The sequence below is a fragment of the Scyliorhinus canicula genome, chromosome 5 (genome assembly GCF_902713615.1).
Source record: "Scyliorhinus canicula chromosome 5, sScyCan1.1, whole genome shotgun sequence".
NCBI classification, from domain to species: domain Eukaryota; kingdom Metazoa; phylum Chordata; class Chondrichthyes; order Carcharhiniformes; family Scyliorhinidae; genus Scyliorhinus; species Scyliorhinus canicula.
In genome coordinates, this window is record NC_052150.1 from 81,962,603 (window position 1) to 81,975,186 (window position 12,584).

The 12,584-nt window shown below is 47.8% G+C and overlaps 1 protein-coding gene across 4 annotated transcripts in view; it reads right to left on the bottom strand.

Moving 5' to 3' along the window:
• Positions 1 to 12,584, bottom strand: part of colq (collagen-like tail subunit (single strand of homotrimer) of asymmetric acetylcholinesterase) — a 174,752-nt gene that overhangs the window by 142,282 nt on the left and 19,886 nt on the right. The window contains exon 1 of one of the 4 annotated variants that reach the window (XM_038797295.1): positions 26 to 167. The exons of the other annotated variants lie outside the window; for them this stretch is intronic. Within the exon in view, the coding sequence (XP_038653223.1) occupies positions 26 to 34 (9 nt within the window). The 5' untranslated portion in view covers positions 35 to 167. Of the gene's footprint in view, positions 1 to 25; positions 168 to 12,584 lie in introns of those variants that run through there. 4 annotated transcript variants of the gene reach the window in all.

The following is a 12,584-nucleotide window of genomic DNA, read 5'->3' on the forward strand; positions in this document are numbered from 1 at the left end:
CCCATGGCGGATATTAGACACTGACATCGCACATTACTGGTGATGAATACAGTGGACGGTCAGGTTGAGGGGAGATGTAAACACACACACACACACGGTCTGAGCGCGCCCTTTTCTCCAACCCCAAAGGCGCCTTCGAAATTATTAACAGCCGGAGTTTTATTTTTGTTTCCAGCTTGCCGCGTTACTTCCCATCTTCTTAGGGCACCTGATGAATTATTTTAATCTGTCGGTACAAAATAAAACCCTGGCCGCCTGAGCAGGTACTGACACCGTGCGAGGGCCCTCAACTTTAGAAGGAATATGTGCAAATTTGAAACCAGAAGCGATAAAGAGTCAGAAAGAAAATTCGTCAATCGTTTACCGCCCTCTTGAACCTAATCCCCAAAAACATGCCACCATCCCCCAAAGCAGATCAATAAAGGCGCTCTCCTATCAATACCAACCGGGATAAAGTCCCTATTGAACCCAACACCAATAAAGGGTACCTACTCTATTAATCTTTCCTCTAATAAAGATACCTATTACTCACGCCAACAGCGCTCCATTAAATCTAACCCCCCCCCCCCCCCCCCAAACACAAACTCATTTATCTTCTAGGATGGCCAGATATCCTGTTTTTAAAAGGACAGTCCCATGTTAAGCCTGACAGCAGATGTCCTGACCTTTTTCTTAAGTTCCAAACTGTCCCATATTTTCCGCTTCCTCATATTTATTGCATTTCATAACAGCTGATTTTGCCAAATGGCTATACTGTTCCTGAAGCAAAGCCATGGATAAGGTTATATTGTTAAATCGTTCCAAAATGATTTAAGAATTATATTATCATGCGATTGTGTACATATCCACAATGCCACATCACTCACGACTGCGCTACCGTCAGTCCTTCTATTAAACCAACATTGTATCATTTCGCCACACACTGGAAGTCATGTGCTCAATTTTTACTCCAAAAATGTCTCAAAAACATGCATGCTCTGGTAATGACCTACAAAATCAATTGAAGTTTTTGAAAGAAGACTTTTCAGTAGCTGACAAGTCAGCTCACTCAGTTTGTATGATGTGGAAATGCTGGTGTTGGACTGGTGTGAGCACAGTAAGAAGTCTTACTAACACCAGGTTAAAGTCCCAACAGGTGTGTTTCAAATCACTAGCTTTCAGAGCACTGCTCCTTCACCTGAGGCAGTGCTAGTGATTCAAAACCAACCTGTTGGACTTTAACCTGCTGTTTTAAGACTTCTTACTCAGTTTATACATGCAGCACATTTTTCAATTGCTCAACCTACTCAGCATCTTCATACAAAAATACACAGGAAGGGAACTTCCGGTTGTTGGAGGTCGCAGGTTGGGTGGCTCCTGCTAGAGCTTTTGCTTTTTGGCCCTTCGCACCCAGTTTTTGGGGAGAATTTTCTATGATTATTTGTTGGAACGTCAAAGGCAACCAAAGGATGTCGAAAACCCAGAGAAAGAATCTGGGGAAAAAGGGGCGCAAGCGAAAGTCTACTGGTGGGTTTGGTGGGGAGTTCAGTGGGAGGAAAGATGGCTGGAGTAGGCGCACCGAGTGGGGCCACGCCCATCATGGTGGATAAGCTGCCAAGGTGATGGCGGGGAACTTTGAGCGGCTGTTTTCCAAGCACTTTGACAGGCATCGCAAGGAGATGATGGCCTCGCTCAAGCAGTGGGTGGATGAGACTCGTGCCCCGATGAAGGAGGCTCTGGCACAGAATGTTAAAGGCGGTGGAGGAGCAAGGAGAGGCGCTGAGGAGGCATTGACGCAGCATAGTGACCAGTTCACCTCGATGGGTGAGGAGCTGCGGAGGGTGGTGGAGAGTAACAAAGGGCTGAGAGCCAAAGGGGAGGACCTGGAGAACAGGTCACAAAGGCAGAATTTAAGGATCGTGGGACGGCCTGAGGGGTGGGAGGGCTGGAGGTCGACTGAGTACTTTACGAAGCTGGTCGCCAAGTTGATGGGGAGGAGGAGACCCACTCCCTCTACCAACTAGGGCTCACCAGTTGCTCTGGCTGAAATCAAAGGCGAATGAGCCACCAAGTGCTGTGATGGTATGCTTCTACAGCTCCAAAGTGAAGGAAAAGGTGCTGAGATGGGCGAAGCTGAACTGAGAGATGAGGTGGGAAGGAGATGGTATACCAGGATCCTACGTCGGTACTGGCGAGAAGGTGGGCGAGCTGTGGTCGGGCGAAGGTTGTACAAAAGCAATGTGAAGTTTGGGGTGGTCTACCCTGTGAAGCTGAGGGTTACACACAACTCCAAGGACCTCTGGTTTGAGACGGCGGAGGAGGTGGAGACGTTCGTGAAAGCTGAAGGGCTGGGACTAAAATGAATTTGGACTGCGGTTGTGTTAATCTTTTTTTCTCTTCTTTTTATCTCTTCTCTTTTTTTTCTCGCTCTTCTCAAGTTATGTTTGGGAAGACATGGTTTGGGGTTGTGTGGTGATTTGTTTTGTTTAGGTTTGAGGGATTACTGTGTGGCATTTGGAAGGGTTGGTGTGAGGGCTTGTGTTGCTTGTCTCCATGTGGGGGAGGGGGCCATCTCACTGGCGAACATAAGTTGGCTAGTGAGCAAGAGTGAGGTGGGGGGAGGGGCCGCGGTCATTGGAACCTGTATGGACAGGTTTTGATGGGCCAGGGAGGTGTGAATGGTGGAGTTGATGGGGACGATACTGGGTGAGGTGTTTTTGAGAGGAAGTGGCTGGGGGATTTCTGGGAAGGGGGCGGGATAAGTGGCTGCTGATGACTGGGCGTAGGGCTGGGCCCCACCTGTTGGGTAGGGCAAGGAGTAGCGGCTATGACTGTTAGGAGGGACAGGGGGAGTGAGAGACCCGCCGCCTGGGTGGTGACATGGAAGGTGTGAGGGCTGGGGGGGGTTCGGTGAAGTGAGCGAGTCTTCTCGCACTTGAACAGTTTGAAAGCCAACATGCTGCTGTTGCAGGGGACCCATCTGAGAGTGAAGGAGCAGGTGAGGCTTCGAAGGGCTGGGTGAGTCAGATATTCCACTTGAGCTTTGATAGTAGGGCCTGGGGGTACAGATACTGGTGGGTAAGAGGGTGAGTTTCCAGATGGAGAAGGTGGTGGCCGACCGGGGGGGGGGGGGTAGGCACGTAATCGTAGCGGGTGCTTTGGAGGGGAGGTTAGTGGTGCTGGCGGTGTTTATGAGGGAGATGGGAGGGGTGGACCGTGGAGGTTTTTGCACCCACAGGATAGGGAGTACTCCTTTTCACCAGTACACAATGTGTATTCAAGCACTGACTTTTTTGCCACGAGGAAGATTAGATTTAGATGTATTGTCACATGTACCGAGGTACAGTGGAAAGTATTGCAATGCGTGCAGTCCAGGCAGTTCGCCAATTCATGAAAAGCATAGGACATACAATAAATACGCTGTGTAAATACATAGACCGGTGAAGCATGTGGAATATAGTGCTACAACTGTAGAGAAGATACATAGAGAGATCAGTTCAGTCCATAAGAGGGCCATTCAGGAGCCTGGTAACAGCAGGGAAGAACCTGTTTTTGAATCTGTTAATGCATTTTTCTCAGACTTTTGTATCTTCTGCCCGATGGAAGAAGTTGAAAGAGAGAATAGCCCGGATAGAAGGAGTCTTTGATTATGCTGCCCACTTTCCCAAGGCAGCGGGAGGTGTAGACAGAGTCAATGGATGGGAGGTGGGTATGCGTGATAGACTGGGCTGAGTTCACGACTGTAGTTTCTTACAATCTTGGGCCGAGCATTTGCCATACCAAGCTGAGATGCAGCCAGGTAGGATGCTTTCTATAGTGCATTTATAATAATTGGTAAGAGTCAATGTGGACATTCCGAATTTCCTGAGGAAAGGCCCTGTTGGCCAGGGTGAGGAAGGCAGAATAACCTGTGATTGTTATCTCAGACCATGCTCCACATTGGATGGATGTGGTCTTGGAGAAGCGGCTGGCAGGGAGGCACACATGGAGGTTGGATGTGGGGTTGTTAGCGGACCCAAATTTTTAATCATAGAAGTAACAGTGCAGAAGGAGGCTATTCAGCCCATTGAGTCTGCACCAGCCCTTACAAAGAGCACCCTACTCAAGCCCACATATCTACTCTATCCCCGTAACCCTGTAACCCCCACTTAACATTTTTGGACACTAAGGGCAATTTTAGCGTGGCCAAGCCACCTAACCCGCACATCTTTGGACTGTGGGAGGAAACCAGAGCACCCGGAGGAAACCCATGCACACACGGGGAGGACGTGCAGAATCCGCACAGACAGTGACCCAGCCGGGAATCGAACCTGGGACCCTGGAGCTGTGAAGCAACTGTGCTAACCACTATGCTACCGTGATGCCCAAAATCAAAGTGGTGAAGGTGCTTGTGTGGGGTTTAATGGGAACAGGGAGGTTTCGTCGTCAGTAGTGTGGGAAGCGTTGAAAGCAGTAGTGAGGGGCGAGGTCATCTCATTTAAGGCTGAGGTGGACAGAGAGGCAAGAGAGGAGTGGCAACGGTTGGTAGAGGAAATTATGGAGGTGGATGGAAAGTATGCGGAGGATCCGACTCCAGATCTTCTGGTGAAGAGGAACGAATTACAGGTGAGGTTTGACCTTCTGTCCACGGGAAAGGCGGTTCAGCATTGAGGGGGGCTGTGTACAAGTATGGGGAGAAGGCTAGCCGCTTGTTGGTGGGCCAGCTCGGGCGGCAGCAAGAGAGATTGTTCGGGTCTGGGATGAGACAGGGGAGCTGGTGGTGGCACAGGAGCAAGTGAACAAGGCATTTGAGGATCTTTATAAGAATTTGTATAAGTCAGAGTTTCCGGAGGATGAGTCAGACTTTAAATTTAACAAAAAAAAAATTTAGAGTACCCAATTCATTTATTTTCCAATTAAGGGGCAATTTAGCATGGCCAATCCACCTAGCCTGCATATTTTTGGGCTGTGGGGGCGGAACCCACCCAAACATGGGGAGAATGTGCAAACTCCACACGGACAGTGACCCAGAGCCGGGATCGAACCTGGGACCTCGGCGCCGTGAGGCAACAGTGCTAACCCACTGTACCACTGTCCTGCCAGGATGAGTCAGATTTGAGGGAGTTTTGGGGGCGGTTGGAGTATCCTGGAGTAGGAGAGGAGGGCAGGGTTGGAGGAGCTAGTGGAGTTGGAAGAAGTGCGGGTGGGAATAGGGAAGATGCAAACAGGTAAGGCACCGGGGCCGAATTGTTTCCCAATGGAGTTCTGTAAAAAGTTTCTGGATAAGCTGACCCTGCTGTTGGTGGGGATGTTTGAGGATGTGGTTGCTAAGAGGGCACTGCCAGAGACAGTGGGACAGGTATCCATTTCATTGCTGCTTAAAAAGGACAAGGACCCAATGGAGTGTGGGGTGCATAGACCAACATCTCTGCTGAATCTGGTTTTGGCGAAGGTACTTGCGTTTAGGTGGAGGAGTGCCTCCCAAAGGTGATGGGGATGACCAGACGGGGTTCGTAAAGAGCAGGCAGTTGTCATCAAATGTGTGACGTCTGTTGAATGCTATCTCCGGAAGAAGGGAGGTGGTGGTGGCGCTGGATCCAGAAAAGGTATTTGATCGAGTGGAGTGGAGCTATTTGCGGTGTTGGAGAGGTTTGGGATTGGGCCTAAGTTTGTGGCGTGGGCGAAATTGTTGTATAAAGATCCAATAGCGTGTATACACACAAATTAGATTAATTCAGGATACTTTCCGTTGCTGAGGTGAACGAGGCAGGGGTGCCCCATGTCTCCCCCTTCCGTTTATGCTGGCAATAGAGCCCTTGGCCACAGCACTTAGCACTTAAAAACACAGATAAATGGAGTGGGATAGTGAGGGGGTGGGGAACATAGGGGGCTGGATTCTTCACCCTGCCACATTTCTGTTTTACCCCGCCAGCGGGATGCTCCGTTATGCCAGCTGGTCAATGGGGCTTCCCATTGTGGGGCAGCCCCACGCTGTCGGGAAACTCCCAGGCTGCCGGCAAAACGGAGCATCCCGACAGCGGAGAATCCAGCTGAGGGTGTCCCTGAATGCTCATGATTTGCTGCTGTATACCTCCAACCCGGCCTCTTCAGTAGGGGATATAATGGGACTGCTCAGTAGATATGGGTCTTTTTTAGGCTCCAAGTTAAATTTGGGATAAAGTGAGTGTTTTGTGGTGTCCTCTCCAGGGTGGGGAGTTAGGGCAGAGGGATTGCCATTTTGGGTGGTAACAACCCACTTTAGGTATCTGAGAGTGCAGGGTCTCAGGACTGGGCCCGACTCTGTAAATTGAACTTCTCTGGTGGGCAGGTTCAAGGCAGATTTACTGAGGTGGGATGTCCTTCCCCTATCATTGGCAGGCCTGGGTGCAGGCAGTTAAGACTAATATTTTGCCGCAGATTTTTATTTGTATTTAAGTGCCTCCCAGTCTTTTGACCCAAATAGTTTTTTTTATGGGGTGGATAGGTTGGATTTGTCATTTGTATGGGCATGTAAGGTGGCAAAGATTAGGATGGTATTCAGAGAGAGTGACAGTCAGCGAGGGTCTGGCCTTCCGAACCTGTTACACTATTATTGGGCGGCGAACGTTAAGAAGGTGCAGGATTGGAGTAGGGAGCCGGAGGCTATGTGGGTGATGATGGAGGCAGGCTCTTGTAAGGAGTCAGAACTGCGGGCGCTGGCAATGGCGCCAGTCTCATTTGCTCCAGGGAAGTACCCGGGGAGTCCAATGCTGGTGGCCACACTGAAAATATGGAGGCAATTTTGGAGTACTTTAGGTTGGAGGCAGGGTCGAAGTTGATGCCAATCAGAAGGAACCATGAGTTTGAGCCAGCGACTATGGATGCTAGGTTTCCGGGATGGGAAGAGTAAGGGGTGATTGAAATGATGAACCTATTTTTGGAAGGGCGGTTTGTGATTTTAGAGGAGTGGGGGAGAAGTTTGGGATCCTGCGGGGGGAGGTTTTCAGTTATATGCAGGTGCAAGATTTTGCGAGAAACGTTTTTCTGACTTTTCCGGTGGCACCACCCTCCTCATTGTTGGAGGGGGTGCTGTCGGTGAAGGGACTGGAGGGGGAGGAGATGTCATCTCGGCGATCTATGAAAAAATTTGAGAGGAGCATATGGCGTCTGGAGGGGTTGTGACGTGAGGGGCTGCGGAGGCTGAATGCCTCAACCTCGTGCATGAGGAGGGGGTTGATAAAGGTAGTGCATAGGGTGCATCTGACAAAGTCAGGGATGAGCCGGTTGTATGAGGGCTGAAGGATATTTGTGAGCGGTACGGGAGGGGCCCAGCCAATCACGTACATATGTTCTGGTCCTGCCCAAAGTTGGAGAAATTGTGGAGGACGTTCTTCCGCGCCATGTCAGTGATCTTGCATGTGGATTTAGAGCCCAGTCCCCTGGGGGCCAGACTCGGGGTATTGGACATGCTGGAGCTACGGTCGGGAGTGGGACAGATATTTTAGCTTTTGCCTCATTGATCGCTCGCAGGTGGGTCCTGTTCGGGTGGAGGTTAGCTTCTCCACCCTGCGCCTCAGTGTGGCTGAGGGATTTAATGGAGTTCTTGCATTTCAAAAAGGTGAAATTTGCTCTGAAGGGCGAGTGAGGGGTTCCACAAGAGATGGATATGTTTATACTGGGGGGGGGGGGGGGGGAGTTACATGTGGTGGGGTTATTGATTAGCGTGTCGGGGGGAGGTGGATTTGGGGTTCTGTGTTGGTTTTACTTTGTAATGTGTGTTTCAAACGTTAAAAATTTTAAATGAAAATACTTTTTAAAAAATACACAGGGAGACTGAACAAAGTATTTTCTTTATTCATTCACGGGATGTGGGCTTTGCTGGCAAGGCCAGCATTTATTCTCCATCCCATATTTCCCTTGAGAAGATCTGCCGTCTTGAACCACTACAGTGGTACATCCACAGTGATGTCAGGAAGGAAGCACCAGGGTTTTGACCCAGCAGCAGTGAAGAAACAGTGATATATTTCCAAGTTAGGATGGTATCTTCAATAGTTACCGAATCACTGATGTGAGACTCACTGGTCTGTAATTCCCTAGTTTATCTCTACCACCCTTCTTGAAAAATGGAACTACATTAGCTGTCCTCGAATGCTCTGACACCTCCCATGTGGCCAGAGAGGAATTAAAATTTGGATCAGAGCCATGTAATTTCCTCCTTTGCCTCCCACAGCAGCCTGCGATACAACTCCTCCAGGCCACCGGATTTGTCCACTTTTAAACCAGGTTAAACTTCCAATTCTTCCTCACTCCCTATGTCAAACTGTTCAGGGACCTCACAGTCCCTCTCCCCGAATTATGTACCTACATCCTCTTTTTCCCAAGTGAAGGCAGAAGTGAAGTACCTGTTTAACACCCTATCAATGTCCTCCGGCTGCACGCACAGATTACCCCCTTTGCCTTACTCTTTTCAAGATTATTCTCTTACTCTTAATATGTTTATGGAATATCTTGAGATTCTCCCTAATTTTACTCACCAGTGCTTTTTCATGTCCCCTCTTTGCTCTCCTAATTGCTTTCTTATGTTTTCCCCAAAACTTTCTATACTCCACCAAGGCCTTCACTGATGTTCTCCCTTTACACCTGCTAAAAATTTCTTTTCTTTCTTATCCAGTTCTGAACATTTCTAGATATCCAGGGTTCTCTGGGTTTGTTGCTCCTACATTCTATCCTAAAGGTCACATGTTGGACCCATTTTTAAATCCCCCCTCCACTGCTCTACTGTAGATTTTCCCACAATAAGCTGTCCGCAGTCTATTTTGGCCAGATCATCGAGTCACACAGAGCAGAAAAGGCCCTTCGGTCCATCAAATCCGCACCGGCAATAACTACCTCTAATCTCGGTCGATTACGAATTATCAGCATTTGTCCCATATCGTTGAATTGATGGTGTTTCAGGTACTCATCCAAGTGCTTTTTAACGGTTGTGAGGTTTCCGGCCTTCACTCCCTTCCCAGGCAGTGCATTCCACATTCTCACCACCCTCTGATTGAATGAAGTTTTCTCAAATCCCCATAGAATCTCCTGCCCCTCAACCTAACATTATGTCCCTTTGTGATTGACCCCTCAACCAAAGGGAGCAGCTGCTTCCTATTTACCTTGCCCACACCCCTCATAATCATATACACCTCAATCATATCATATCCCCCTTCAGCCTTCTCTGCTCTAAGGAAAACAATCCAAGCCTATCTAATCTCTCCTTACAGCTCAGCCGTAAGGGGCTGGTTTAGCACAGTGGGCTAAATAACTGGCATTTAAAGCAGACCCAGGCAGACCAGCAGCGCAGGTTCAATTCCCGTACCAGCCTCCCTGAACAGGCGCCGGAATGTGGCGACTAGGGGCTTTTCAAAGTAACTTCATTTGAAGCCTACTTATGACAATAGGAGATTTTCATTTCATTTCATTCAGCTGCTCCATCCCAGGTAAATCCTGGTGAATCTCCTCAGTACCCCCTCCAGTGTAATCACCTCATTCCCATAATGAGGTGACCAGAACTCCACACAGTACTCCGAGCTGTGGCCTAGCTAATGGTTTGTACAGCTTGCTCTTATATTCTATGCCACAGCTGATAAAGGCAGGTTTCCATATGCCTTCTTAACTACCCTATTCACCTGCTCTGCCATATTCAGGGATCAGTGAACAAGTACCCCAAGATTCATCTGTTCCTCTGAGCTTCCTAATGTCCTGCCATTCATTACAAACTCCCTTTTCCTGCTTCTTCCAAAGTGCATTGCCTCGCACTTATCAGGGTTAAATACCATCTGCTACTCTCTATCTACCTGAACAACTCATCTATATCTTCCTGTAACCTACAACCCTCTTTGTCACTATTAATCACCCGACCAATCTTGGTGTCAACTGCAAACTTACTTATCATTGCCCATGTTCTCGTCTATATTGTTTATATATATAACATACAATAAGGGACCCAGCACTGATCCCAGTGGTCCATTGCTGGACACTGGCCTCCAGTTACTCAAACAGCTTTCTACCACCACCCTTTGTGTCCTGTCACTGAGCTCGTTTTGGATCCATCTCGACAAGTTTCCTTGAATTCCATGTGCTTCAACCTTCTCAATCAGACTCCCATGTGGGACCGTGTCAAAGGCTTTGCTAAAATCCATATAAACTACATCAACAGCACTATCCTCATCTAGACACCTAATTGCAACCTCGATAAAGTCAATCAAATGTGTTTATTAAAAACTTCTATCACATTTTTTAGGCATGACCTCCTTTTGACAAAGCCATGCCAACTATCCCTAATCAACCCATGCCTTTCTGAGTGTAATTTAGTTCTCTCCTTCAGAATCTTTTTCAATAGTTATCCTACTACTGGGGTGGCACCGTAGTTAGCACTGCTGCCTCATAGTGCCTGGGACCTGGGTTCAATTCCAGCCTTGGGTGACTGCCTGTGTGGAGTTTGCACATTTTCCCTGTATCTGCGTGGGTTTCCTCCGGGTGCTCCAGTTTCCTCCCATAGTCCAAAGATGTGCAGGTTAGGTGGATTGGCCATGCTAAATTTCCCCTCAGTGTCCAAAAAATGTGTAGGTTAGATTAAGGGGTTAATAGGTTAGGGCAGGGGAGTGAGCTTGGGTAAAGTATTCTTTCAGAAGGTCAGTGCAGACTTGATGGGCCAAATGGCCTCCATCTGCACTGCAAGGATTCTATGATTCTATGATACTCCTGACGGGATGCTCACCATTCTATAATTCCCTGGTTTATCTCTACCACCTTCTTGAAAGGTGGGACACCATTAGCTGTTCTCCAGTCCTCTGGCACTTCCCCTGTGAAGAGGAATTAAAAATTTAGGTCAGCCCCTGAGATTTCCTGCCTCACCTCCCACTGCAGCCTGAGATGCAATTCATCTGGGCTTGGGCGTTTGTCTATTTTTAAGCCTGTCAAAGCCTCCAATACCTCCTCACTTCCTATGTCGAACTGCACAAGGTCCTCACAGTCCCATTTCCTGAATTCTGTACCTATGTCCTTCTCCTGAATGAAGACGAATAAGAAGTACTCATTTAACACCCTTAAAAGTCCTGCAGCTTCACACACAGATTGCCCCCTTGGTCTGTAATGAGCCTTGTTAACCTCTTCCCCTTAATGTATTTATAGAATATCTTAGGGTTCTCCCTAATCTTATTCGCAAGTCCTCTTTCATGCCCCCTTTCTGCTCTTCTAATTGCTTTCTTAAGCTCCTTGGTAAAAGCTTTTCTCTTCCTCCTCATCCAGTTGTGGATTGTCCTAGACATTCAGGGTTCCCTGAACTTATTATTCCTAATTTTCCCCTACAGGGAACATGTTGGATCTGTACTCTCCCCATTTCCTTTCTGAATGCCCTCCACCGCCAAAAGACTGTTCCCAATCAACTTTGTCCAGATCCTGCCTTATTGTTGCAAAATCTGCCTTGCCCCAATCTAAAGTCATCTTTTGCAGGTCATCTTTTTCCTTGTCCATAACAAACTTAAACCATACTATGTTGTGGTCACTATCACTAAAATGCTCCTCCATTGCCTCATTGAACGCTTGTCTGGCTTCGTTCTCCAGAACCAGATCGAGCACTGCTGCATCTCTTGTTGGGCACTCTACATATTGATACAAAAACTCCCCTGAATACATTTCAAGAAATTTGCCCCCCTCTAAACCCAATCCCAATTTATGTTGGGAGAGTTGAAATTTCCTGGTATAATTACCCGATTATTATTCTTACACATCACTGTAAATCTGCTCCTCTATTTCCCATGGACTCTTTGGGGGCCTATAATACACACCTAGTAATGTGATTTCCCCCTTTGTATTCCTAAATTCTACCCATTAAGCCTCCTTTGAAGACCCTTCCAAGATATCATCTCTCCTCATTGCAGTAATTGATTCCTTAATTAATAGTGCAACACCACCTCCCTTTTCACACCCTCCTCTGTCTCGCCTAAAGATCCTATACCCCTGAATGTTACATTGCCAGTCCTGCCCTTCCCATAGCCACATTCCTCTGATGGGAACAATATCACAATTTCATGTGTCAATCCACGCCCTTAACTCATCGGTATTACACTTTTAGCATTAAAGTAAAGACCATCCAGCCTTGTCTTACTTTCCTGACATTCAATGTAGCTGAATTCCCTCTGATTTACTTCCTTTACTACAGCACGATGTGTCTCTATTTTACTAATGCTCATTTCCTCCCCCTGTCAAACTAGTTCAAACTCCTTCCAACAGCACTAGCAAACTTACCTGCAAGAATGTGGTTCAGTTTTGGAAGCTGATAAGGGCTCCAATATCTTAGAGGAGTGTAGTCAAAGCCAAGCTACTGGCACCACAAGTGGCCTGACTGTACAGAGAGGGAGGAAGAAGAAAGGAAGAGTAGTGGTAATAGGATTTCATTAGTCAGGGGAGCAGACAGGCATTTCTGCAGCCAAAGACAAGGCTCCAGGATGGTGTTGCCTCCCTGGTGCCAGGGTCAGGGATGTCACTGAACGGCTGCAGGGCATCCTAAAGGGGAAGGGTGAAAAGTCAGAGGTCATGATACATGTTGGTACCAACAATATGAGTAGAATGCCGATTTGTGAGTGGGAGTCTAGAGGTCTCCTGCA